This window comes from Cucumis sativus, chromosome 4 (assembly GCF_000004075.3).
Source record: "Cucumis sativus cultivar 9930 chromosome 4, Cucumber_9930_V3, whole genome shotgun sequence".
Classification (NCBI taxonomy): Eukaryota; Viridiplantae; Streptophyta; class Magnoliopsida; order Cucurbitales; family Cucurbitaceae; genus Cucumis; species Cucumis sativus.
In genome coordinates, this window is record NC_026658.2 from 7,985,276 (window position 1) to 8,011,531 (window position 26,256).

The 26,256-nt window shown below is 32.9% G+C and overlaps 2 protein-coding genes and 1 long non-coding RNA gene across 5 annotated transcripts; all 3 read right to left on the reverse strand.

Moving 5' to 3' along the window:
- Window positions 1–1,994: 1,994 nt before the first annotated feature.
- Window positions 1,995–5,433, reverse strand: LOC105435213. 3 transcript variants are annotated; one of them, XR_004216145.1, is made up of 4 exons: window positions 4,989–5,433; window positions 4,162–4,256; window positions 3,405–3,907; window positions 1,995–3,300 (listed from the first exon to the last, which is right to left on the reverse strand). It is a non-coding gene; the product is annotated as an uncharacterized LOC105435213 (long non-coding RNA). The 3 variants fall into 3 exon arrangements; XR_004216146.1 differs by having other exon boundaries at window positions 1,995–2,370; window positions 4,395–5,433; XR_004216144.1 differs by having other exon boundaries at window positions 1,996–2,370.
- A 116-nt stretch (window positions 5,434–5,549) lies between these two features.
- On the reverse strand, window positions 5,550–8,046 carry LOC101217490 (receptor-like protein kinase FERONIA). The gene has a single exon (XM_031884450.1). It carries the CDS (start codon window positions 7,942–7,944, stop codon window positions 5,986–5,988), a length of 1,959 nt encoding a protein of 652 aa, XP_031740310.1. The 5' UTR covers window positions 7,945–8,046; the 3' UTR covers window positions 5,550–5,985.
- Window positions 8,047–17,103: 9,057 nt separating this feature from the next.
- On the reverse strand, window positions 17,104–20,147 carry LOC105435214 (receptor-like protein kinase FERONIA). Its single transcript, XM_011655112.2, has one exon. It carries the CDS (start codon window positions 20,008–20,010, stop codon window positions 17,317–17,319), a length of 2,694 nt encoding a protein of 897 aa, XP_011653414.1. The 5' UTR covers window positions 20,011–20,147; the 3' UTR covers window positions 17,104–17,316.
- Window positions 20,148–26,256: the final 6,109 nt, after the last annotated feature.

The following is a 26,256-nucleotide window of genomic DNA, read 5'->3' on the forward strand; positions in this document are numbered from 1 at the left end:
AAGAGAAAAGGTAGAAAAAAACATTTTTTAAAATATTTTCGAAGGAAAAATGAAAAAGAAAAGAAAATTTTCATGTAATAGTATTTTTAACTTTCGATGTCAATTGAGCTAAAGTCATGGAGTGGGGAGATGGTAATTTAACATTTTCGATGTGCATATTTATATATAAGAATGTTAATAGAGGTAGGGTTTGAGTGGAATGGTAAAAAGAGAGATGATTAAATATGAATGACTCTCACCTTTAATCAAACAGATTTATGATAAGTGGGGGCGGATTGGGTGTGATACAAAATCCATCCATTCATATTCATCCAACTCTCTTCAAATGACAACCCCCAAAACACCAATTATTTAGACAGTGATGGCCACGTGAATGATCACTATAATTTCACCTCAATTTTCTCTCTTTTTTTATCATTATCTATTCCCCAATTCTATAAACTTAAAACCTTACATCCACAAATTCTTCACCCTTTTTCATTTCTTCCAATTTCATTCACGTAAGCTGCAATGGCGACCGCGGCAGCACCCTCCACCACCGCCATGACAATCCTCATTTTGACGCTAACCATAAGTAGTTATTGCAACGCCGCTTCTGTACTTCCTTCAAATTTCGCTAACGAGACGATCACGGCTATGACATCCACCATCTTTTGTAATGGACTCCTCCAACAGTGCTTCAATGTTGAAGAAAATGGCATCCATTATTATTCTACTCCAAGAACTGGAAGTCGAGCTTCAAGCGTATGTGGTCGGTTCTATAATGGAAGCTATATTAAATGTATAACAACCCAAGGATCCCCCAAACCGAAGGATTGTAGAAGTGCTTACGATCGCACCTGTTCTAGTTAAGAATACAGAAGTATATATAAGGTATATGTACGGTGTAGCTTGTTTTTTTTTTATTTATTTTAAATCACTATTAACCCTTCTTCTTTACTTGATCTTCATAATGCAATTTTATTATATTATACGTATTTTGGTACTTACTTAAATATCTGTTTTGTTTGTTTGGGTTAAAAATTGATAACCCATATACATTGGGGAGGAGGACCAATCAATTATATAAGCTTCTCTCCTTCTAATTTTTTTTTATTTATATCTTTTTTTTTTTTTGAAGTATAATGTGTTTTTACATAAATTGTGAAGTGGAGGATTTTGTTTATTTTTTGAATTGTATGTTTCAATTATTGAGGTTCATAAATAACTAAAAGGGATATATATATATATATATATAGGAGTGGGTACTTTCGTTTTTAACTATATCTCTCATAATTTATCTTTTAGGTTATTGGATAACTATAAGTTTTATTGTTTTCATTTTTTTGTTTCTAAATTTCAAGAAACATTTTTATAACAAGAGAGAAATTCACTCGAACGAAAAGATGTTTATTGTAACACTATTTTACCAATAATATGACAAATGTTGCAAACAATTATAAAATAATTGTAGCGCTTTTAGCAACACATGACTAGACAACAATACAAGAAAAAATGGTTTACGACGATAGTTAAAATTAGTGACAATTATTTACAGTTATAGTATCACATGTTGTGGAAAGTTCTTTTATGACAGTTTTTATAATAAATGTTTTCACGACAGAAAATAAATGACATATTTTAATATTTTATGACAACAAATAACTGTCATCTTTTATTTTATGACAACAAATAATAGTGTCATCATTTGCATACTGACGACAGTTATGAAAATGTCACGAGTTTATATATTATGACATTTTTTTTCCTGTTAAGGATATGTCAATCGTGATGATTTTTATAAAAGAAAATGCCAATGCTTTGATATTGAAGACAGTTACAAAATGTCACAAATTCGTATATTGTAACATTTTTTTCCTGTCAAGGATAGACCAATCATGATAGTTTTTATAAAATTAAATTGTCATTGTTTTGATATTGACGACAATTATAAAATGTCACGAATTCATATATTATGATAGTTTTTCTTTGTCATATATTCCTCAATTTACATTTTTTTTTCTGTCGCATATTCCTCAATTTCTGTTCTTCTTGCCACTCTACCATTACACATTTACACTAATCAGTTCAATAACAATAATATTCTAATACATCACACCCATATAAAACAAAGAGTCAACACTTTAATATATATATATATACACACACGTAATAATACACTTTGTAATATTCCTACACTCATTGACTAATAACCATCTTTTGTTCAAAAGGTAGTTTACATACGAAAAGAATAAACATTGACATCTTTAACTTCCAACAAACCTAAAATCAATACATTGGAACCAAGATTTTGCTACCAACCATATAAAAAATCTTATATCAATCAATTGCTCCAAGTTGACTTTATTGCTCAAATGAATTCTTCCAAACCTAGTAAGAAAACAAATCTCATTTTAGAGTATGACTAAAGAACATTACCTAAAAGAAAGTTTTATTTAAAGCTAATTAAGGCACAATGAATGATGCACAGTGAAAATGACATATAACAGAGGATAACAACAACCACAGCTTTAATTATAACATTTTCAATCAAGTTTGAAACAATTTACAAGTAAATCAAAAATAGAAAGTATGAAATTCCATCCCTTAATAAAAACAGTGATAATGTCTCACACAAAGTATATGGGTTTACCCAAGGGCTATGTGACAAATGAGCAAGTTAATAAATTGTGACATTACTTTTAAACCTGAGTTGGTTAAAACATGTCCTTATTCAATAGGTCAGAAGTTAATACTCCCATTAACGTATGATTGAAGAAAAAACAATAATGAGATTTTAGGAGAATAACAAGAGGGCACACTTCTTATTATAAAATAGAGTGCCCTTAATCCCCCTCCTCTCTTCCCCCGAATGCTTAATCAATTCAAATTGAGGGTAACCCCGTCAACCCTTATTTATCCTAACATGACAGGTTATATTATTAGCCAAGTTTCATAAAAAAAATAGTGAGACACAAGAAAGCTCTAAATCAACCATAACTTAATTTGCAAACTCAACATGAAACATGAACTAATTCAAACTTATAGAAAATGAAAAAACAAAAAGGATAAGCCATTATTATAATTATATTATGCTCTCCATCACTCACAAAAGTAAATAAACTTTTAACACATGCATGTCCCAAAATTCCTCCCTTAAAAGATGCACAATTCTTCATGAACATCATATATAAGAGTAAAAATTTGTCTATATTGAAAAAGCCTATACTATCACATTGAAAACAACTAACTTCCCTTCTACGATCTTAATCCCCCTCCTCTTAATTCCCCTCAGCACTCAATTTAATCCTCCCGTCTAAACTGTCAAACAAACAAAAAGGAAACAAACAATAGAGGGATATGAATCAACACTTGGATATGAAGCAACAAAGTAGATTCAAATTATAAAATTACAAATAACATACCAAGGTAGAATCACAAAAAATTGTGCATTGCGAGATCGACAAGCTCGTGGGTGATTGAGAGGGGGGTCGAATTGCTCCGGGCAATTCCTGCGAGTTGTACGCCCCCAAACAAAAGGGTTCCTTGAACATGGACTTATAATTCAAAAATACTGGAGTCTTCCTAAGAAAAAATATAAATACTTATACTCATCGTACTAAAAGAGGTACATATTGCCTTACAAAAGGAATCTTAAAAGTATAGTAACAAAAATTGGTCAAAAAGCACAAAATTCTTTCACACAACTAATGTTACATGGAACCATAGGTACAAGATTGCTATGATTCACCTATTTACACCGTAGAAGCCATGGTTTAGAAAGTTGGCATTCTGTAACCATTCCACCAAAGCATTTTTAGTCACCTATGAAATTTCAGCGAAAGGTAGTTGGATATCTTACAATTGATTCAATGCAGTGCAAGAACTGATGTGTTGTGAAGGATAGGTCCTTTAAGATAATTATTTGCTGTAGACAAAAAGGCAGTTTTATTATTCACTGTTGTGAGAGGATCAAACAATGAATGATCAGAAGCTAAAAAATGTAACTCACAGTTCAAACAACTGATCCAATTTTTCGAGTTCAGAAAGAATTGTACCAACCAACTGGTTATATCATTCATTTGCTTGTAAAAACTTAAACTCAATTGCTGAAGTTATTTAATAAGTACACAAAAGAAATGAGTTAGAATTGGCCTAGTCAACTTGTTTCCATGTAGATACCTTAATCTGAGAGATGAACTGTGAGGCACCTTACAACTTACGAAAATCTTGAGTGCCAACTATGTCTACAATAGACATGAGGCCGCAAATGGGAACTGCCAACAAAATCATGGTTCAAACACAAATACGGAAAATACAGGAGGAATTAAGTAGTTATAAAATCAACCATTAAAGATAAATGGAAAATGTAAAGAATAAAAAACTAACACACAAAGATTACATAGTACACTGACAATGTGTAAGTCATGTTCATGAATAGAAGACGAGAGCAGCTCATTATTAAAAAGAAAATATCAAATTAACTAGTAGAGTTAAAATTTATATATCAAAACTCTTCTAAATCTCATAACTAAAATCATAATAACAGTGAGAGACTCGTGTGTTTGGTCGTTTGAAGAGCCAAATAAATAAAAGTGAAAGAGACAGAAAACGTGAAAATCAAACACAATACCAGAAAATGTTCACATGTGGGTAAGTTTAATGGCCAAGATTGTGAGTGAGAAAATCTTTTATGTGGTGAAGACCATAATTTCAACATCTTGGCTGTGAACTACAGATGAGTGAGGCAATGATGAAAACATAAAAAAAGAAAAGAAAAGAAAAAGGCAATTCAGTACACAATACTTTGGTAGGTGTTTAAAATTCTAAAATTTTTAAACTTCTCCACCTTGGCCGTGAACTGCAGATGAGATTTTTAAAATTTCACTTTAGCGAAAACAGAGGGCATGCCCTCTTTTTTGTGAAGCTATATCTAATTCCACACGACACTTGTGAAGATTTATCTAATTCTTGTGATGACCCATGTCTCATCTAATGAATAAACTCACCCGACTGATTACTAATTTGATAGAAGCACAGACAATGAAATTGGAGCTGATTTACTATTGAATCAAAGCATAGGAAAAGTGAGAATTGCAAATTCCACACCCAGTTTGACCCATGGAGTTGCGGGAAAGAGTGAGAGAGAACGACGTGAGAGAGAGAGAAAGAGAGAAGGAACAAAAGACTTATCGGCAGAGGAGGTGATGGGTACAAATTGAAGAGATTGCAGCGGATTGGAGATGACGGGCATGGATTGAAGAGGTTGCGACAGAGGAGGTGTCGTCGTTTGGTAGAGGAGGTTACACTGGCGCTGGAGTGAAGAGATTGCGCTAGAGCGTTGAGGAAAATGTTATTAGAAAATTTTTGGCCAAAAAAGCTGATTTTTACGTGACAGTTTTTTTTCCTTCCTTTAATTTTGGGATGTACACATGTGTAATAGATAGTTTTTTTTTGTTGTAGTAAAGGTTGCATTGTTGATACAAATTGCAAAAGTTTGGTCACAATTTTTAGTGAAGTATTGTGGTAGAGATTCAATTGTGTAGTGGTTTAACTATACAAAAGGTTTATTACAACATTTATTTTTAATGCGACAAACAGAGTAGGTTGCACTATGCAACAATTACACCGCCACAATAGTACTCTCTAGCATGCAACCACAACAGCTTAATGGCAACATAAACTAAAACACCATTGCATTGAATTGTTTGGACAAATTAATCAGCCTTCTACTCATTTATTTTCTTTTCTTAATGTCTAATCTCTCCAAGCCTTCAACTATACTGTACTGAAGGAAATTTCAATTTTTTGCATAAATTTCAATATTGAAAAAGATTTCATTGTTTTCACACCCAAGTTGTAAAGAATTCATATCAAAATTTGTTTGAGAGTCCATTTACCAATAGGCAAGTGTATGAGAACACACACACACAGAAAAGAAGAAAGAAAATCCACTTGGACTCTGTTTTCGAACATCTTATAATTAGGCTAATTAGCTTGAGTTCTTCATCTTCCTGGTAGGTCTTCAAGTTCAGAGAACACAAGACCTGATGTCCCCTGATGATATACGAAACATGAATTTTGGTTGCTACTTGTCATCATCTCACTACTACTGTCTGATAGGGCTTCATCCCTAAGGATCCAACCTTCTTCATTGTTGATTCCATTATGCTCATCTCCACCATTCCTCCCTTCTTCTTGTAATTTTAATACAAACTCCAACCCCTCCTCTATATCATTCATGGACGGTCGTTTGTTTCCCTCACTTTCAATGCAACTCACCACCAGTTTCATGAACCTTTTTAAGCATTCAGGTGCAATTTCATCCTTGATTTTCGAGTCTATAATCTCATCAATCCTCTTTTCACGATAACACTGTCGAACTAACTCAGCCAATAAGGCGGTTATTTCATCTTTGCCGCTAACCAATGCTCGACGAGCACAAAGCATTTCACAAAGAACCACTCCAAAGGAATAAACATCAGATTTTTCAGTCAATTGTTGATGTCGACAGTACTCTGGATCTAAGTAACCGAAGCTACCTTTGACTACTGTGCTGATGTGTGCTTTCGACATGTTCGTTAGCCAGACTTTGGACAACCCGAAATCAGAAACTTTTGCCACCCATCTCTCGTCTAATAAAATATTAGTGCTTTTCACATCACGGTGGATGACGGTGTGTTTAGCCCCAGTGTGGAGATAATGTAGCCCTTTTGCAACTCCGATACAGATTTGGAGGCGTTGCTTCCATGTGAGAGGTTGTTCATCATCACCATGAAGATGATTGCGAAGGGTTCCACGAGACATATAATCATACACTAAAATCATTTCATTTCCATCATTGCAATATCCGATTAATGAGACGAGATGGAGATGGCGAAGTTGTGAGAGCAACTCAATCTCTGTCTTGAACTCGAGTTCTCCTTGTTTGGAACCTGGTTTCAACCGTTTAATTGCAACTTGTGTGGCTCCATCATCAATATAACCTTTGTAGACATTACCAAATCCACCAATGCCAATGATGAAATTTTCATCAAAATTCTTTGTGGCAGCTTTAATATCCACCAACGAGAAGTAACGACATAGACTAGAGGGTAGACTTGAGGTGCGAGACTTACTAGATTTGTTTGTTGATATGGAGTAAAGAGGCCACAATGAAGTTCCGTGGCTAGAGATTTGATCCATAAATGCTATGCGTCGCCAAAAAACAAACATGCGTCGCCAAAAAACAAACAAGCCTACGGCAAATATCGTCACAACAGCACCTCCAACCACAACAATTATTACTATTATCTCTATTCTACTAGGTGAATTATTCTTTGATGGTGGAAGAATTTGGGTGTGGGTAGTGGGAGGTGTGTCTGGATTTTGGCCACCAAAGTTTCCATTCGAATAGTTTAATTTGAAGATTTCAATTCCATTCAAGATCACGTTAGTGAATCTACTCCGGGAGTCATCTGGATTTGCTTGGAGGGTAACGGAGAGATTCACTTTCTTTTGGTCATTTAGAGGAAGAAATATAACGCAATCTCTATAATATGGAATCCCCTTTCCTCCCGCCCAACCAAACACATCAGCAGATGACTCAACTCTGTTGTCTCTAATATAAATCAAGAATACTCTATCACCTCTAGAATTGATTTCTTCCTGAAACTCACAAAAATGAAGACGAATCATGTAAAAGAATCCAGGGGCTACCGGGTACTCCCACGTCAGGTTATATATCTTATTCTCTGTATTATTGGGTCCCATTGTTCGAGCAGTTCGATACACATTTTCTGGTGCAATATATGCTGGAACTTTACTACTGTAATTAAGGTGGATACTGCTGTTAGCAGGTTGAGCATCATAGTTTGCCGAAGACGGTTTCAAAAAACTATTCTCTTCGTTGAACCAAGTTCGGAACATTCCAGTGTCCTCCGTAGGGGAGATGAATCCTCCACCAATATTAATTCGGTATATCATCTCAAGAGATGAGTAGTTTTCAATAGGGAAGAACTTATTATTTTGGCGAACTTGCTTTAATCCCCGACCACCTTCGTCGTTCGAGTCCAATGGTGTATAATAAAGATTATTCTAAATAATTACATACCTTTTGTTTGCATTCTATATCTAAATTATTTTAATCAAAGAAAAGAATCCAATTTTGTAAAAATAGGTAGATATAATTATTTGAGAAAAAAACTACAGTTAGATCATTGTTTCTAAAATATCAGCAACGAAGAAATTTGAGAAGAGCTTATAGAAATGAGAATTGGGCAATGAGAAGGACTAAGCATTTATTTATGAACACAATGATGGATCAGAAAATTTTGTTATCTCAAAAATCAAATCATTATATATGAGTTCCATATTCATTTTCTTCAACCACATTTCAATTTATAATACACAAAACCACGTCATCATAATCAAATGCATACTATTATTCCAGTAAAAGATACATTTAAAATAACTTTAAAATTAAAGTTACAATATAAGTAATTTGAGTATAGTTCTGAAACTAAAATAAATAATCAAAATGATGTATTTTGAAGTGACACAATTCAAGAGGATAAAAAGTTGGTCATATTTTCACAAATAGTTTTAAAACTTCTTTACTTTTTGCTGCAAATCCTTTTCAAGAGACTACGTCTACACTTAATTCATGTTACAAAATCATCACTCTCATTCCCTTATGCAATTATTGAATCTTTATAATATTTACGGTAGAAAATGTCCTTTCTATAGTATCATTGTAAGGCGAGCACCCAGTAAACTAATATTGTTACACTTTATCTTGGTTAACTCAACAAACTTATTATTTGAATGCTCGCCAATATTTGATGTAAATTTAAAGCGGGTCTTTTAAGAGTAATCAACAAGTTTAGTAGTTGAAAAATTGATAGGGATAAGTAAGTATTTATTTGTGGTAGCAAGTTTGTTTGTAATGAAATACATTGTAGAAAGAAAGAAAAAAAAGAAAAGAAAGCAAAGTCTATATTGTGCGAGTGAAGTGATTATTATTATTTAAATGGAGAAAAAGAATTTAAAAGAAGAGGCCAAGAAAAAGTGGTTCAAATGTCTAATTGTAAGACTAAGAAAAATTGTCTTAAAACTTTTATTATTTTTGTATTTAGAGTGGATTTGAATTGTCTATGAAAAAGATGTTTTTTTGTTTTAAAACATATTTTTTCAAAAACCTTTTTTTATAAAATGAGTATATAATCTAAATATTTAGATATTCGGTTTGAATTTTTTTTTTTATAAATGTTTTTATGCAAAATTGTTTTGTGTTTGGATTGTCGGGTATTGACAATGTTTATACTTAGGTTAAATTACTATAAACCACAATTAAATATTATGAATTAATTTCATAAAGAAATACACATTTTAAATCTTTTTTCATAAACATATTTTAAAATTAATTGTAAGTTAGGTTCAAATTAATAATTTTTTAGTTACTTGAAATTAAATATTAATTTCAATTTTTTTTGGACAATTCAATTTTAGAAGCACAAATATCTTGAAATATAAATACATAACCATAAAAATAATTATTGATTTTCAATAACAAAACGTGAATAAGATCAATAATTTTTTCGAGACAATATAATATCAATTAGACAAAAATGTGTGCAATTCGATCACGTTCTTCGTTCATCTTCATTTCACAAACTGAACGATCATATTCTTTATTGACGTCTTCATGGTTTCTTTCGCATATGTTAATGCAAAATAGATTTGGGTGAGAGAGAAACATTTGCAAATATTTATATTTAATTATATGTGAACACATATTGAAAAAATATTCAAAGTATTTAAAAAGAAAAAAACCGGAGTAAAAAATAGAAAGGAAAAAGAAACATAAAAAATATATGAAAAAAAATAGATATTTGAAAGAGATTTCTCATTAAACACCAAATAAACATTTGGTTGAATGAGTTTTCTCTATAATGATTTATTTGATAACCTTCTTTTCAAAGACAAACACCTCAATTTATCTTAATTTTTGTAGAAAGTTATTGTTATATACCAAAACAATGCCATTATATAGTTTTTTTTTTAAAACATTTTATAGGTGTCATCAAGACACATAATGCTAAACAAAGTATCAACTTTAAATGACAGTAATTATATGTCATAATATATTTGACAATGAAATTTATAAAATATCAGCAACTGTTATTTTGTGTCAAGAAAAGACCCATTGCGACATCTTTTTATATTTGTTATGTCACGAATTTTAATTTGACAAAATTTTAAATTTCATGTAGTACATTTTTAATTTATGGAAGTGAATCAGTATTAAATAGCCATACAGCTATGAAAGGATGTGAATATATTGTCAATTTTTTAAATTTATTAGTTCTCTAAATATTTTTCTCATTCGTTTATTATTTTTCTTACAACAATCTTTTTAAATCAAAATTACTAAGGAATGAATCAATAAATTTTACAGAAAAGACAATATGCATTCTAATTTGAGTAAGAATTAATTAAGTTAATATTATGTTTCAATCTCTTAATGTGAACAAGACTGTTTAGTTTAACAAACATTCAAGTCTTTTAGGAACTATTACGTTTGTGATTTGAATTCCTCTCTTCACCTAATTTCTATATTAAAAAAAAAGGTTCCAATCTCTTGATTTGATTTTAATGTTTTTCTTACATATTCTTGACAAACCAACATTTGTATAAGTAGATGTAGAAAAGTTTGTTTGAGAAGTAATGTAAGACTCGTGCCTAAATACAAGGCTTTGAAAAAAAATACTTTTGTTAAATGATGGTATAATAAAGTAAACGATCATGTAAAGGGATAAATGGTCGTGTAAGAGGATTCGCCGATTGTATAAGAGGTTAAACGATCGTGTAGAATGATGAAAGAAGTCATCGAGGATATCATAGTATTGAGCTCAGTGGCGTGAGCAACAAGAAATGAACCAATGAAATTTCAGGAGATGTTGATGATTTTGAAAGGATATCATAGTAGTCCATGTGAGGGATGGTTCATGTTCTTGGTGGAAAGCTATGTAGATGACTAATGTATGTTTTATTGATTGTGATTTATGAAAATGAAGAATTGAGCCTGTGTTATAAAATGTATTCTCAAAAGGTTTTAAAAAATTATCACTCACTAAGTCTTTTGACTTACATTTTAAGTTTTCCTCCTTACGTTGTAAGAAGTTAAGCAATCGTTTAGAAAGTTAAGCAATCAAGTGGAAAGGTAAACTATCGATGCTAAGCGATCGTCTAGGTAGCTAAATGGTTGTGCTACAAGGTAATCAATCAAGGTTAAATGATTGTTTCAAGAGCTAAGCGATCGAGTTGAAGAGCTAGACAATTGTTGAAGGTTGAAGGCTGAAGGCTTTTTGGCATTTCCTTGTTAAACTTTTGTTTTGAGAATTTGTATCGTGAGCTGTTTATGTTGTAGAAACTTTTTGGTTTAAGTTAACAAGAGAAGTTTACTGATTTCTTCTTCACTGCGTGATATTTATTTAAGTAAAGTTGTATTAAGTGTTTTGGAGCAGGGCGAGACAAGTAAGCATCCTCTTTGACAATGATATTTGAATAGGAAAAAGAGTGGATCTTGCGAAAGACCATAGTATACGAAACTTCTTACGTTTTGAATGGAAATAGAGAAAATTCAAAGCTAGAAATAGATAAAAAAGATGAAAAGAAAGAAAGAAAGAAAATCAAATATGGAATCCAATAGTAGACCTATTTCATCTTCGTGTTGTATGATTCAACAACTAGTGGTATTGAAATCATTTGAGGCCGTTCATAGTCAAGGGAATGGGGGATACTCCTAGTTCATTTGTTATTCAACTAAAATGATTGTTACATATGTGAAAAAGAGTAGCAAAATTGACACAAGAAAAAAAGGAAGAAATATAAACTAGGACGTGAGGGTGTGTAGATAACTCTTTGAATTAATAAAAAAAAAAAAGTTATTAATATATATTAATGGAATAAATTTAAAAATAAGTTAAAGACTTGACTTTTGTTTTCATTTAATGAAAATTAGCTTTTTGTGGAAAAGAAAAAGAAGTGCAATAATTAGATTGTTATAAGTGATAGTATGTGAGTTTGATGGTGAGCCCATCATGTTTTAAACACAATATATATATATATATATATATATATATATATATTGATCTAATAATTGAGTTGAAAAGTCTTCAAGCCTTTTTCTATTCTCTTCTTCCACACCATGACTTTTATTCTTCTCATAACTTTTTGAATGACCAAAATAGAAGTTGCTATAGTTGAGTGCTTCTCTTCTCTTACATGTCATTTTAGAAACATTATATTGCAAACCAAACTACCCCTCTAATACTTTTAGTGCATCTTAAACTCTAATCACATGCATTAAAAATGAAATAATTTTAAAAATTGTTACATTCTGATCATTGGTTGTTTCCTGTTGATTTCAACTATATATTAAATATGGGATTAGAAATATCAATCCAATAAAATCACTTATCTTTAGGGGTGTACGTAAGCCATAGTGGATCGGGTTATAGAAAAAATATGGATCAATCCAAAGTGACTAAGTTGGCAAAATTTGAACCCTATCGTTCAATATTCAAGGGTCAACCCAACCCAAAAAATTCGGATTGGGTTGAAAACGGGTTGGTTTTTTTTTTTTTTTTTTTTTAATTATATTGTTTTTTAAATTTTTATATTTGTTCGTTTGAAGAGGTGAAGCATTATGTTTTCCAAATTGTTTTTTAAATTGTCATTTAAACTTGACCATTAAGTTCAACGCCAAAATGGTCTAACGTAAAATGGGACGTCGAACGACAAAACGCAAAGAGAGGTTGTGCTGGGTACTAGAGATTTGGGTAATGGGTAGGACAGTGGTGGCAAGCAAAACACAAATGAAAAACTGAAAACGGTCTAACCCTTAATACCCCAACTCGGTAACCCGATCCATTGTTTTTTTTCAATTCTCTAACCCAACTCAACCCAAAACATAATTTAACCCAACCCAACCCATAGTCCGGGTTGGTCGAGTTATCGAATTTTTCGAACACCCCTACTTTGCATCTATCTTTTCTTTTGCAATCTACCGTACTTATGTTTTTTCAATATATCCTTATTATACAATGTAGTTAATGAGCGTTAATTTGATTACTTTTTATCATTTTTTGGCACTTTTTCCTCAAAGATTCTAGGATGGAATCTAAAAGTGCTTGTGAGTCTGTCATTTCTAGATTCTTGATATGAGATATTCATATCTTTAGGAGACTAAGATTTGATCCTAAGAAAAAATAAATTTAATAAAATGTTTTCCAAAAAAAATCAATTATTCAAAGACTATCCTTAGATGGATTTTGAGAAATCGCAATAATTTCTAATTCTCTTAAGATGAGGAAATTTTCCTCAATATAGTCTAATAGATAAATACTCTCCACCTATTTTATGAGATCATTACTTTAAATGTTGGGGTGATGAGTAGTGAAATAAGACATTTTTAAAAATTTTATTTTTAAATTTTAAATGAATTTTATTTAAATTAGTGATTTCAATTCATAATATTAAATTGGTTACTATTTTCTAAATGGGTGTTATGAGGTACCTAACACATTTTTCGTACACAAATGTCTCTCAAACTCAACTCTATTTTCATAGATATATTTTTATGAATTTATCTAAAATTGTTTACTTTATTTTGGTGTCCAATCACACCATAATAGAAGATTGGTGGGGACTCCACTTTTTGTTTTATTTGATACCTAATCCTTTTTTAGGAAATCGGCCGCTCCACGTCGTCTCAAGTATGTCGTGACAGCTTGATGACTCCACTGGAGACACGAGGTTCCACCTCGAGAGTTTGGTCTTTCTCTCTTCTTGAATTATTTTATTCTTTAATTTATTTTAAATTTATTCTATATAGTTATTATGTATTTTACTATTGCAAACACAATCACAAGACTCCTACTGGAGAGGACTAGACTTGAGTACAAAAGAAATTGGTTTGAGATTAGTCTTCCACATACGTAGGTTCAACATATATATATGTTAAAAAATTTACTAACTTACCCCTAGGCTGCCCTTGTCGACCTCAATGCACTTTCGGGGTGCATCTGTCCATTTTACCGTCTGAATTGGAAACGTCTCTTGCATCAACACACCAATATTTTCCCTCGTTTTCATTCACATATCGTGAAATATTAAAAATGAATTCTTCGAAAAACTTAATTGCTTTCAGGAACTTGCAAAGCTCAACCCGCTCGTTGCTGGTCAACGTGTAGCTGGCTTGTTGTTTCACCAATCAGTTGACGACTAATATCAAATGTAAATCTTTTCTTATTTTTAAATCTTGTAGATCCAACTGGACATTCGTGGTATCCTTGGTTTTTCCTTCAATATTTAACAACGTACATCAAGTTTGTAATGAATAAATAGTCTTGATCAGTAAAGAAGATCGAAGAAAACACATTTCTTTGTCCAATTAAGAGCTCTCATTCTTTTTCTATCTTTCAATACATGATGCTTACTCATAGCTGGAAACTCCAATGAATCTAGTTGTTCTAAGATTTCTTGGCCATTCATTACTACTGGAGGTGCCTTACGCTCTATTTTTCCATCATGTAGCCTACGTCTGTGGCAAACATGGTTATCGGGAAGATTGCAATATGCTTTGCAGATAACCATTTTTGCTTTTTACTTGTAGTAGTAGGCATATAAAAATTTCATATTTTCCTTTCAAAAGATTAATTATTTTTTTACTCATAAATTAGGGGCTCTTGCAAATATATCACAACTAGTTTTATAAATTAAGCCTATGACACACCATTTTTGGATTTGCAAAAATGGCAAAAATCAAGTCCAACCCATATTTGAAAAATGCAAAATTACAAACCTACCCCTTAGAATTAGAAACATTTTCATGCATTATTTGATATGTTGTTGATACATTTGATGTGTTTTTTATACACTTGTTATTCTTGTTGATACATTCGATGAATTAAATAACACTTGATACACATAATTGGTTTGATACACTTGATATGTTGTTGATACATTTGTTAAACTTTGCAAATACACTTAATCAATTAAATACATTGATGCACTAAGCATAATACGATTATTGCATTGTTGATACACTTGTTACGGTTTGTTCATACACTTGTTATGTTTTGTTCATACACTTGATGAGTCTAATACACTCTCTATAAGTTTGATACACCAAATGCACTACTGATAAACATTTTATACTTCACCGATACACTCGAAAAATTTAATACACTTGATACAGTTCATATGTTTGATACCCTTGATGTATTGGTACACTTTCTATGTTTACTGATACACTCGATTGATTAAAATACACTTGATACATTTGAGGTTCTCTGTTGATACACTTAATATACTTTACTAGTAAACATTTGATATATATTATATGTTTGATACATTAAGTTATATTATTCATATACTTAATAAGACTAAAATAAATTGCATAAAATCTGAGAAAAACTGAAAATCATGTAGTTAAGTATATCAACCAACTAATATATATAATATAAGTACATCACAACATTGATATACAAAACTAATACATATAATGTGATGCTCTAACAAACCAAAGACAACTCATCTTCATTACATCGATCTTGCAGCGAAATGACTTCAAAAAAATTTGGTTACTACGTACAAAACAAATCTTTCTCCTTAAAAGCCAACTCATTCTTAATAGTGGTAATATCAACATCTTTAAAAAATGTTAATTCACCTACTAAATTACTCTCAACTATAGAAGAAGAAGCTGAAGAATCAATTAAACATCCAAAACTGTATATATAAAATGAGCAACTAAAGGACATTGCTTAGATTGGTCCTTAATTAAAAACACGATGAGCACCATTACTACCTATAGGCAACAAAACTAGAAGTTCTATACAATTATTCAACTTGAATTTTGATATGTATCAAGTTCACGACAAAAAAAAAAAAAAATAATAATAATAAAATCAAATCAAATGATGATATCACTCCATCAACCAAAACACAATTTATTTTGCAATCCACATAGGTTTGTCGCTCATTCATTGACCACATGAAAAACAATATTACTGTAAGCTTAACCATAACTACAATGAACTGCAACAATTTTGGAAAATAAAAAATACATAGTAAATGTATTAGTCAACTAATACATATAATATAAGTACACCATATCACTGATATAAAAAATTTGATACAAATTTATATATAAAAAAGAACCAAACATAAATAAATAAAACAAAGCTATGCAAAGCCCCTTTCGGTAAAAGAGACGAGGAACAAATAAAAGAGATGAAGAAGAACAAATCGTAGCCTTAATTTTGGATAGATGATGATCGATTCACATAAGAAAAAAAAAGAGATGATCAAAGTCCCTTACCAATTTTGGACACCAAAATATAGGAAAGAATATTAGGGCTTTAAAAAAGAATATAGAAAGAAATACATACGTGAAGAACAATGGTAGAAAAGAGGGAGGAGGAGAAGATACGTAGCGAAAAGTAGAAACCAAGAACGATGGAGATTGAAGGAGTGACAGAGAAGACCAAGAAGAGGAAGAGAAAAAGTGATGATAACATGAACGATAAAAAGAGAATGAAAAAGTGACGGGGAACGATTAAAACAAAAAGAGAATGAAGGAGAAAAGAAAACAATGGAGATTTGGATATGGACATTTTTGGAATAAAGAAAAAATTAAAATATAAAATATCAACAAAAATTAGAAAGTTGCTATATTTGCAAAACTGAAAAGCCTAGTGCTAATAGTGCTAAATGATACTTGTACTGTGCCCCCAATGCAATTTTCCCATAAATTAATTATTTCATCAAACATTTTTCAAAAACTAAATAAGAGAAATGTAGAGGGAGAACGAACCTAGTTGAATATCTCATCGAGAGCATATCTTAACTAGTTTGGCCAATTTTTGAATCCCAAACTACTTTTTTTAATAACTCCAACATATATTTGATCTGTATGTGATCTCGGGTTGATTGCTATTTGATTTTGAATGTGATTTCTATTATTGCAAAGGAACTTCCAACATAGGTTGTGAACAAATTTAATTTTCTTCCCTTTTTTTTCTTTCTTTCTTTAATTTGAAATTCAAAATTCTTTTATTTTTAAGATCTTTAATCTTTAACCAAATATCCCTCAAATTATCTCAATTTTGACTCCAACTCAAAAACAAAAGGAAAATTAGAACTCATTAGATTGAGACAATTGATATAAAAAATAATCAAAATAACTATTTAAATCCATCAGCAAATTTGAGCTTTAAGTGCTTTTTTTTCTGCTAACGCATGCATGCCCCTGGAAATTTACTCCAAATCAATTATGGATCATCTTCCTCATCGTGCAGTGGGTTCCAAAATCTCTGAAAACACAATTCTTGACATTCCTTTTCCTGATTCTTCACTATTTAGGGTCGTCATATCACTGCTCCCCATCCATTTCCTATCAACGCTACTGGAGAATATAGACTCTTCCTCCTCTTCCATTTCTTTCTCCTCATCCCTTTCATATTCATGACTACCTCCCTTTACCCCATCTTCACATCCATTGTTCTTTGATGCATCTTGTAGCTGCAATGCAAACTCTAAACTCCACACTACATCATTCATCGACGGTCGCATCATTCCCTCATCTTGGATGCAACTCACTGCGATCTCTACAAACTTTCTCAAGCATTCTGGTGAGATCTCGTTCTTGATGTTCGGATCAATAATTTGAGCGATTGTGTTGTTCTGGGCACACCGCTGGACCCACCCTGCGATGTGTGTTTGCTTCTTGTCTGCAAGCCGCATCAATGGGGGACGAGCGCAAAGTACTTCGCAGAGAACTACTCCGAATGAATATACATCAGATTTTTCAGTTAGCTGTTGTCGACGGTAGTACTCTGGGTCAAGGTAACCAAAGCTACCTTTGACTACTGTGCTTATGTGTGCTTTGGACATGTTCATTGGTCCGACTTTTGACAACCCAAAATCGGAAACCTTTGCAATCCATTTCTCGTCCAATAAAATATTTGTTGTTTTTACGTCACGATGGATGATTATGTGTTTGGCGCCGGTGTGGAGGTAGTGTAGACCTCTTGCAGCTCCAATGCAAATTTGGAGGCGTTGTTTCCATGTGAGAGGTTGTTCATTGTTTCCATAAAGGTGACTTCGAAGTGTTCCATGAGACATGTAATCATACACCAGAATCATTTCATTTTCATCATTACAAAATCCTATTAGGGAAACAAGATGGAGATGGCGGAGTTGGGAGAGCATCTCGATCTCTGTCTTGAACTCATGCGCTCCCTGTTTTGAACCTTGTTTTAGCCGCTTAATTGCCACTTGGGTGCCTCCATCATCAATGTAACCCTTGTACACGTTACCAAATCCGCCAACGCCAATAATGAAAATGTCGTCAAAATTTTTGGTAGCGGCTCTAATCTCTGCTAGTGAAAAGTAACGACATAAATCAGAAGGGAGATTCGAGCTGCGGGTCTTGCTTGATTTGTTGGTTGATATAGAATATGGAGCCCACCACGAAGTTCCATCACTCGAGCTGTGATCTGTACATGTTTTCCATCGATGCAGAACAAACAAACCCAAAGCTAATACAACAACCAGAACTCCCACTACTACGGATATTACTACAACTATCACCAATTTACTGTTTGTTTCTGATGACAACGGAGGAGTTTGAGTAGGGGAGAAGATAAGAGGCGGCTCTGGATTTTCTCCAGCTAGATTACCATTTGAGTTATTTAACTTGAAGATTTCAATTCCATTCAAGAGAACAGTTGCCCATCTAGTTTTCCACTCATCTGCACTTGCTTGGAGCTTAACAGAGAGCTTCACTTTCTTTTTGGTAGTGCCTGCAGAAGGTACCAAAACTATGTAATCTTTGAGATATGGAATTCCTTTCCCATTAGCCAAACGAAACACATCCATATTCTTCTCAGCGATCTTGTCTTTGATGTATATTAAGAACATTCTTTCATTTATGTCACTGATTTCAGGGTCAATCTCGCAAAAATGAAGACGAAGCATGTAATAGAACCCAGGATCTACAAGGTATTCCCATGTGAGATTGTAGCTCTTGTTATCTGTTTCATTGGATCCCATTGTCCGAGCAGTTCGATACACGAGTTCTGGTGCGGTGTACGTTGGTATTAAACTGTAGTGGAGATGGATAGTTGTATTCAGAAGTCGAGCATCATCGTGTATGTATCCATCCAACAAATTGGTGTCATCTGACCAAGTCCGAAACATTCCAGTGTCCTCAACAGGCGGGATAAATGGTCCACCAATATTTACTCTGTACACCGTCTCCAAAGATGTGTATTTGTCAATTTCGAAGGATGGATTGTTTTGGCCGACGAGCTTTAAATCTCGTATACTTAATCCTCCATCGTTGGGAACGATTGGTGTATAATAAAGGAATGAGGGCATGGATACAATCTCAATCCCACTAATGAAGGCATACGAGTCTTGATTTGAGGGAGTGAATGTCAGATTAAGCTTCTCATTGTTTCCATCCACACACACACAAAATTCCCTAACCATTTCATTTGAACCAAAAGCATCGGCAGTGAAAGAAGCATTGAAGTCATGGAGAAGAGTGAAGAAGAGACCGAGTTTAACAGAGAAGATGGCTTTGGAGCGGTCAAAGTTGGGGTAAGAAGCAGAGTAGAAGTAAAGGCGAATGAACTTCTGGCCTGGACTAACCGGAAAAGAGTAGGCAAATTGGGAAGGGGACAACCGGGTTGTTTCATAAACGGGGGAAGAAGGTTGTGTGAGTGGGGACAAAGCAATTGAGTCGTGGTTGTAATGGAAATCAGAAGGGAAGAATTTTGAGTTGACATCTCCGATCCATGAGCGAGTGTCTCCAAGTACAGAGGAGTTCCCATTAAAACCACACTTAATAAGTATATTGTCGACGGGAGTGTAGGGAGGTTGTGAGTCACCGGCAACAGGAATGGAGAGAAAGAAGAAAGCAAATAGGAATATGATTGTAGTTGAAGAAGCATGATTGGTCACGTTTTTCGCCATTGAAACAAGATTACTTTTCTTCTCTTTTTTCTTTTTTTCTTTTCTTCTTTTTGTAGAGGAGTATGAATTCTTGTCTTGAAAATAAATTAACAGAAAGCAAAAGTAGTTTTAGCAGAACCAAAAAATTCATAATTCTGACTGGTATGAGTTTACTTTGTTGAAGTGATTGGAATGGAAGCAAGTGGAGAAGTCACCATCATCAAAGAATAATTCATTAGATATTTGAGAGTGCATATGGTTGAAAAAGTCTTTGCATCCATACAAATTTCGTATCTTTATCTACTATTCTTTTTTTTTTTTTTTTTTTGAAAAGAAAGTTTATATTTCCATCCCATGTATTAATTAGATCATCCCTAACTAGTAATTAACTTCATTCATTTAAACACATAATTGTAATTGCATTAACTTTTACTAATGGAGTGCCCATGAGGCAAGTAAAATTGATATCATAAGCATGACTTATTATGTGATTGAATATATTGATTTATACATGATAGAAATGCATACCATTTCTCATGATTTATACCATTTATATGATTTTTTGTACACATTTATACTATAGTTCGTAAACATTTCGTCAAACTTGTTATTTTTTACTATTTCTATGAAAATGATTGAAATGAAAAAAAATCTAAACTTGAGAGGGTTAGAACACAAATGAGAGAAACACAAGTGGTTGGTGGGTGGAAGGAGAAATCATGAATACGAGAAAGATGGAATGAAAAGAAGACGTAGAAGTCAACATAAAAAACAAAGCTATATAAATATCCCTCAAGATAATAAAGGTTAACATAACAAGCTAGAAAGCCCACCATAAATCAACCATAAAAAACAAGATGTAAAGCCTTCAAAATAAAATCAACATTGAGAATGTGTTGCACAACCTTCCACATAGATCGACATTAATTAAAAAAAAACTGCCAAACCCTCGATACAAATCAACACGGAGAAGAAATAATTGCAAAATCCTATGCACGAGTTTACTTTTTTGAGAGAAAAGAATGCTTGATTGTATTCACTGTATTCAAATTAGGTTAATTTTCATAAATATAACAAGACATCGAAATATTTACAGTCCGTATAACAAAATCAAATAACAAATGAAGTATGTCATTTTTTAAATAAATATTTCTGGTTTTCTTTCTCTTCATCTTATTTCTTCTCTTTTTCTTTTTCTTTCCGTCGTCTTTCTTCTCTTTTTCTACAATTTTTCTTTTATATTTTTTTGAAAGCACAATCTTTCTTTTCAATCTATCATAACATTTTATTTTTTTTCGAGTGTTATATGAATTAAGATCGTGTATCAAATATAAAACATTTGGAAAAAAAAAAGCGTTCAGATATTGATACCCAATCGTTTAGATTTGGATCACGATCTTTTAGATTTAGGGTTTAGGGTTTGGGTCTAGTGTATCAAAGAATCTTTCAAAAAATCATTTAGGGGTAGTTAGATCTAAATGATCGTGTACCAAGAATCTTGAAAAAAAATCATTTAGATTTGGGTAGCCAAATCTAAACGATATATCATGTACCAAATATATTACACACGAGAGTGGTCAATCAATTGCGTACGTGTTGACTGGGGCATTTTTGGTATTTTTTATTGTGGGCCTGTAGGATTTTTTTCGTCTTTGAAATTGTTCTATACAATGTAAATATTTTATTGGTTTGTTATATTTTAAAAAAAGCCCTTTGAAATTAATACAAACACAAAATTATTTTAATCGAATTAAACTTCTCCAAAAATCGGATATAATAGTTAGAAAAAATAACTCTAGAAAACTAACTTGTCTCATATCAAAGTTCGAAAAATTGCACGAATAACACAAATTAGAAAATAAATATTATGTACACACGAGAATAATATTTATGAAAATGACAAATTTTAACTAGTCATATAACTGTAAATTTTTTAAATTTTCAAATTTACCCTTCAGTTTCCTTCATCTCATGCTATCGGTGATGACTTCTATCAGAAAAAATGAAGAAGAAGACTAACCTCAAGCTGGTAGATGAAGAACCCTAAGTGAAACTCACGTGGACGATAGTGAGAGATTAGATGAAGTCTAGAGATCGCAAGTCCGAGAGATTGAAGTAGAGAAATAGAATATTCTTAAGAAATTGTGTGATGAAAGTGACGACGAGCAAAGAGACGACGATTAGAGACAACGACGACGAACGAAGATGAAAGGCACATCATCGTCAGTTGAACGACAATTGTGAGAGGGAGGGTCGTATCGCAGTCGTCCTTTTGAGGGTGGGTATCACGTGCACTTTTCTATTTGGGTTGAGCAAAATTTGTGAGATTGTTGAAAAAGGTCTCCAAAAAAAGAGGAAAAGGACGACTCCTTATGGGCGGTTAAAAGTCCTATTTGTTATACTGATATATGGTAGATCACTAAAAGAAAAAGAGAGTTTCTCGACGTCTCGACAAATGTTGGGAAATAGAACGTCGACAAAAGAAACCAATATCGATGGAGAATATCCTACGTCGGTGTAGGTCGTATTCCCCAATGTGGTCATCCACAGTGTCGGACTATATCTGCCAATTTATGTATTTAATTTTCATTAAACCTTTCACCGACACAATCATATCTGATGTTGGCAAAGGTTAAATATTTTACTTTATTATTAACAATCCCCGACGTTGGGTAGAAGCACGTCGGAGAAGGTTTGACACATTGAGGTGACCGTTCGATATACCACGACGTCATTGCAGAACACGTTGGCAACAATTTAAATAGTTATATAAATATTAGCCTTTTTTCGACGTCAGAGTTGACAACATCGAAAAAAGGTTTAGAATATTAAATAATTGTTATACTTTCCCCAACGTCGTAGCACTCCATGATCGGTATGTTGACGCAAGACATTTTTCAATCTAGGCCCTAAAATTGGCTTATGTACCCTGAGAGTGCATCGAGGTCGTCAAGGGTGACCTGGCGGTAAGTTTATAAATTTGTAAACATATATATATATATATGTTAAATTACCTACATATGTAGAAGGCTAATCTCAAACCTATTTCTTTTGTAGCAATTTTTCATGCTGGATCTCGAAGATCCAGCAGTTAATCGGTTTGTTGAGCATCAAATGCTCAGGTGTGGAAGAAATTCAAGGGAGACAACCACCAGCAGTTCAAGAAGTACAACGACCGTGAAGAAGCACGTGCAAACCCATCGCCCAATTTGGTCAATTAGGTGTCAATTGGCACTTTCTTTGTGACCATTACATGACTCAATAGTTCCAAGTGATTTATATTCTTCTTTAAAATTAATTAACAGTAATTGATTTAATATTTTTTTGGATAACGCGCTTTATACTTTGTCTGATTTGTAGGAGCAATCAAGTGCTTGTAAGGCTACTAGAGCGAAGCAGTCTTACAACCACAGAAGCGGATCCAAGTCGTTCCTTCAATGACAAGCCGAGCTCATTGTAGAATGCGTCACTCAGTGGACCGTGTCGAGTTATTTTGAGAGACACACGCCAGTAAGACGAGTTCATTTTACTGGTAGCAGAGGACACACATGTAAGTTCACCAAAACTTTTTATTACTTTCTATTTGAATTCTGATGATCTCTCCTAACCTCAACCTATATTATTGTGCAGGATCAAATGTTGGAACTTTAGTCCCAGCCTGTCCCAGAGGGTTCTCAACCACTCTTTGGGGACAAGATATGCGAGACTATTTTGGATAGACGATCGGGCTACCCAAAAGGTCTTGGTTGGAACCCTAAACTCAGGTGTAGGAAGAGTTCTATTTTTGCTTCTTCCTCCTCTTACGACTATCGGGCCCACATTCCAAAGGTTAACTAACTTAAGGACAACCTTGAAAACGTTAACTGCATGATTGAAGAACAAAGGCTAAGAGAGAGAGGAGTAGGACCGACTAGTGGCAAACCTTGATCGACAAATAGCAGACTGTGATAGATAAATGGAAGAAACAGTTCGAAGAATGGAAGAAAACTATGCATGACAAATGGAAGAGATGAGAAAAATGATCGAGGATATGAGAAGGCAACATAGAGGGTCATGAACACTTGGGGTACGTACTTTTCAATATTTAATTTGGTTGATTTCGTATTTGTGATATACTAACTGCCATTTATGTAAATTGTAGTTTTTGCATTTTTTATGTGGCGTTCGCAACTAGTGGATATCTAAAAGATAGGTGTACGTTTTTCTTTTATTTTAATGTAATTGTTTTTAAACATTTTGAACATATTATTTGTGCGTTTTGAACATATATATATATTGTACACGATTTATTATAAATTGCAATTTTAAAATTTTTATAATTTATTGAACATTTTGTTTCTTGTTAAACAGGGGGGGCCCGAGAACAATATTAAACAATAACAAAAAAAATATTGAACAATACTGAGCAAGGTGCATTCCAAGAAGTTTTGCTCTTATACTTTGAGGTAAGAAAGTTAAGACATTTTAGAGAAACTTTGTAGAAAAATGTTTTGTCAAAAGAATTATGGATTTTAAGTTATGATTTTTCAAATTCAGGTCATGTATTCTGGAGAAAATAATGAAGTTTTGGACAGTACGTCGATGTCATGCATGCTGGGCAAGATGGGCGTGGCATTTTGGTCATAGACGTTTTTTTTTTTTTTTCTGTGAGGTTTGTGACAAGGTCATGATACAGCTGAGCGACAAGGGATGCATTTAGACTGTGCACATGACCTTGCGTTGTGAGGTTAGCACATACGGTGTGCGGGGAGTACAACGCGCGCAAAGCACGCAATGGGTGCACTGAGTAGCCAGCCAGGACGTGTGTGGCATCCCTCACTGTGAGGTTAGCACGCGTCAAAGCCCCAAGCCACGCGCGTGCGGCCAACCCCATCCACAATGTCAATGGACACCGTTGGGCGGTTTTATGCTATTATGATCTTTTGGAAAACTGAAGGAATGTTTTGGATATTTTCATAATCAAATGACTAATTAAGGATTAAATATGAAATTTTGAGGACAAGGAGGCTTCGAAGAAATAAATTTTCGAACGAAGTAATGGCTGAAGTAGTGTGAGTAAAAAATGAATTTATTAAAGTGATTTCAAACATGTTTCTAAGCCATTGTTCATAAATGATTTGTGTTAAATGTTTAAGCTATTTTATTAATGATTTTCAAGCATGTCATTGGTTAAAGTATTTATTTTAGATTAATGTTTATTGAAGAATGTTTGAGTTTACTGGCAAATGGATTTATCAAAGCATTATGGTTTAAGGATTACGAAAAGAAGTTTAAGGCTTATGGTTTATGGTTTATAAATGTTTTATCTAAACCAAGATATCTAAAAAATTACCCGTTACGAGTCCGGAATAAAATTACTCGTCACGGAGCAGGCTTAAAATTTACTTGTGATGAGACATGGTTAAATTACTCGTAACGGGGTAGGATCAAAGATGGTATCAAGTAGTCTCTACCACCTCCTAGAAGTAGATGTTTGGCTTTTGAGCAGGAAAAACAAGGATTTATGTTATTATTTTTAAATGTTTTCAGGTTTAAATTTTCATGTTATGATTTAAACGTTTACTGTTTCAAGGATTGATGCATTAGATTTTCATGTATTTTACTTCGTTTTTATGGAAAAAAAAATCATTTAAGATGGACTACACTGCGGTTTTAAAAAGTATTTTAAAGTTAAAAGACTTCCTCTATTGAATGTTTCATGTTTTCAAGCAAGGTTCAGTTGAAGTTGTTCTAGAAGCGAATGGTTTCACCTAACATCACGCCACATCTTGGGTATAGCAAGTAGGTGCTCCATGCTTAGGGTGGGATGTGATATACACGTTTTTAAAACTAAGAAAGTTTTTATTGTATACAATTGTATTTCTCAAAATTGATTTCTAAATTCTTTTGACTCAGTACTGAAGAGATAAAGACCCTAGGCAGTGGAAAATTCTAAAAGGCTAAGTATGCTTTTAAATTTAAAAATACAAAGATTGTAAAACTTTCGTAGTTTGACGCATCTAAAGCTACAAAAAAAAAAAAAAAAAAAAAAAAAAAAAAAAAAAACTCCAAATTGGGACAGACCTTCCTATCCTCTAGGATGAGATTAGTTCGGGAATCAATTGGAATGGAAAAAGGTTTAGAGAGATTTTTTTTTACTCTCTTTCCTTGAGTGAGTAGAAGAGAATTATGAGATTTTATTAATTTAAAAAATATTAAGTTAATAGAAATTTCAAATAAACTAACTAATTAATCAATCAATTAATAATTAATTAGATCGTATTTAAT

Coding starts and splice junctions, on each gene's coding strand:
- LOC101217490 (XM_031884450.1), bottom strand. CDS start 7,944: ATGATATACCGAATTAATATTGGTGGAGGATTCATCTCCCCTACGGAG.
- LOC105435214 (XM_011655112.2), bottom strand. CDS start 20,010: ATGGCGAAAAACGTGACCAATCATGCTTCTTCAACTACAATCATATTC.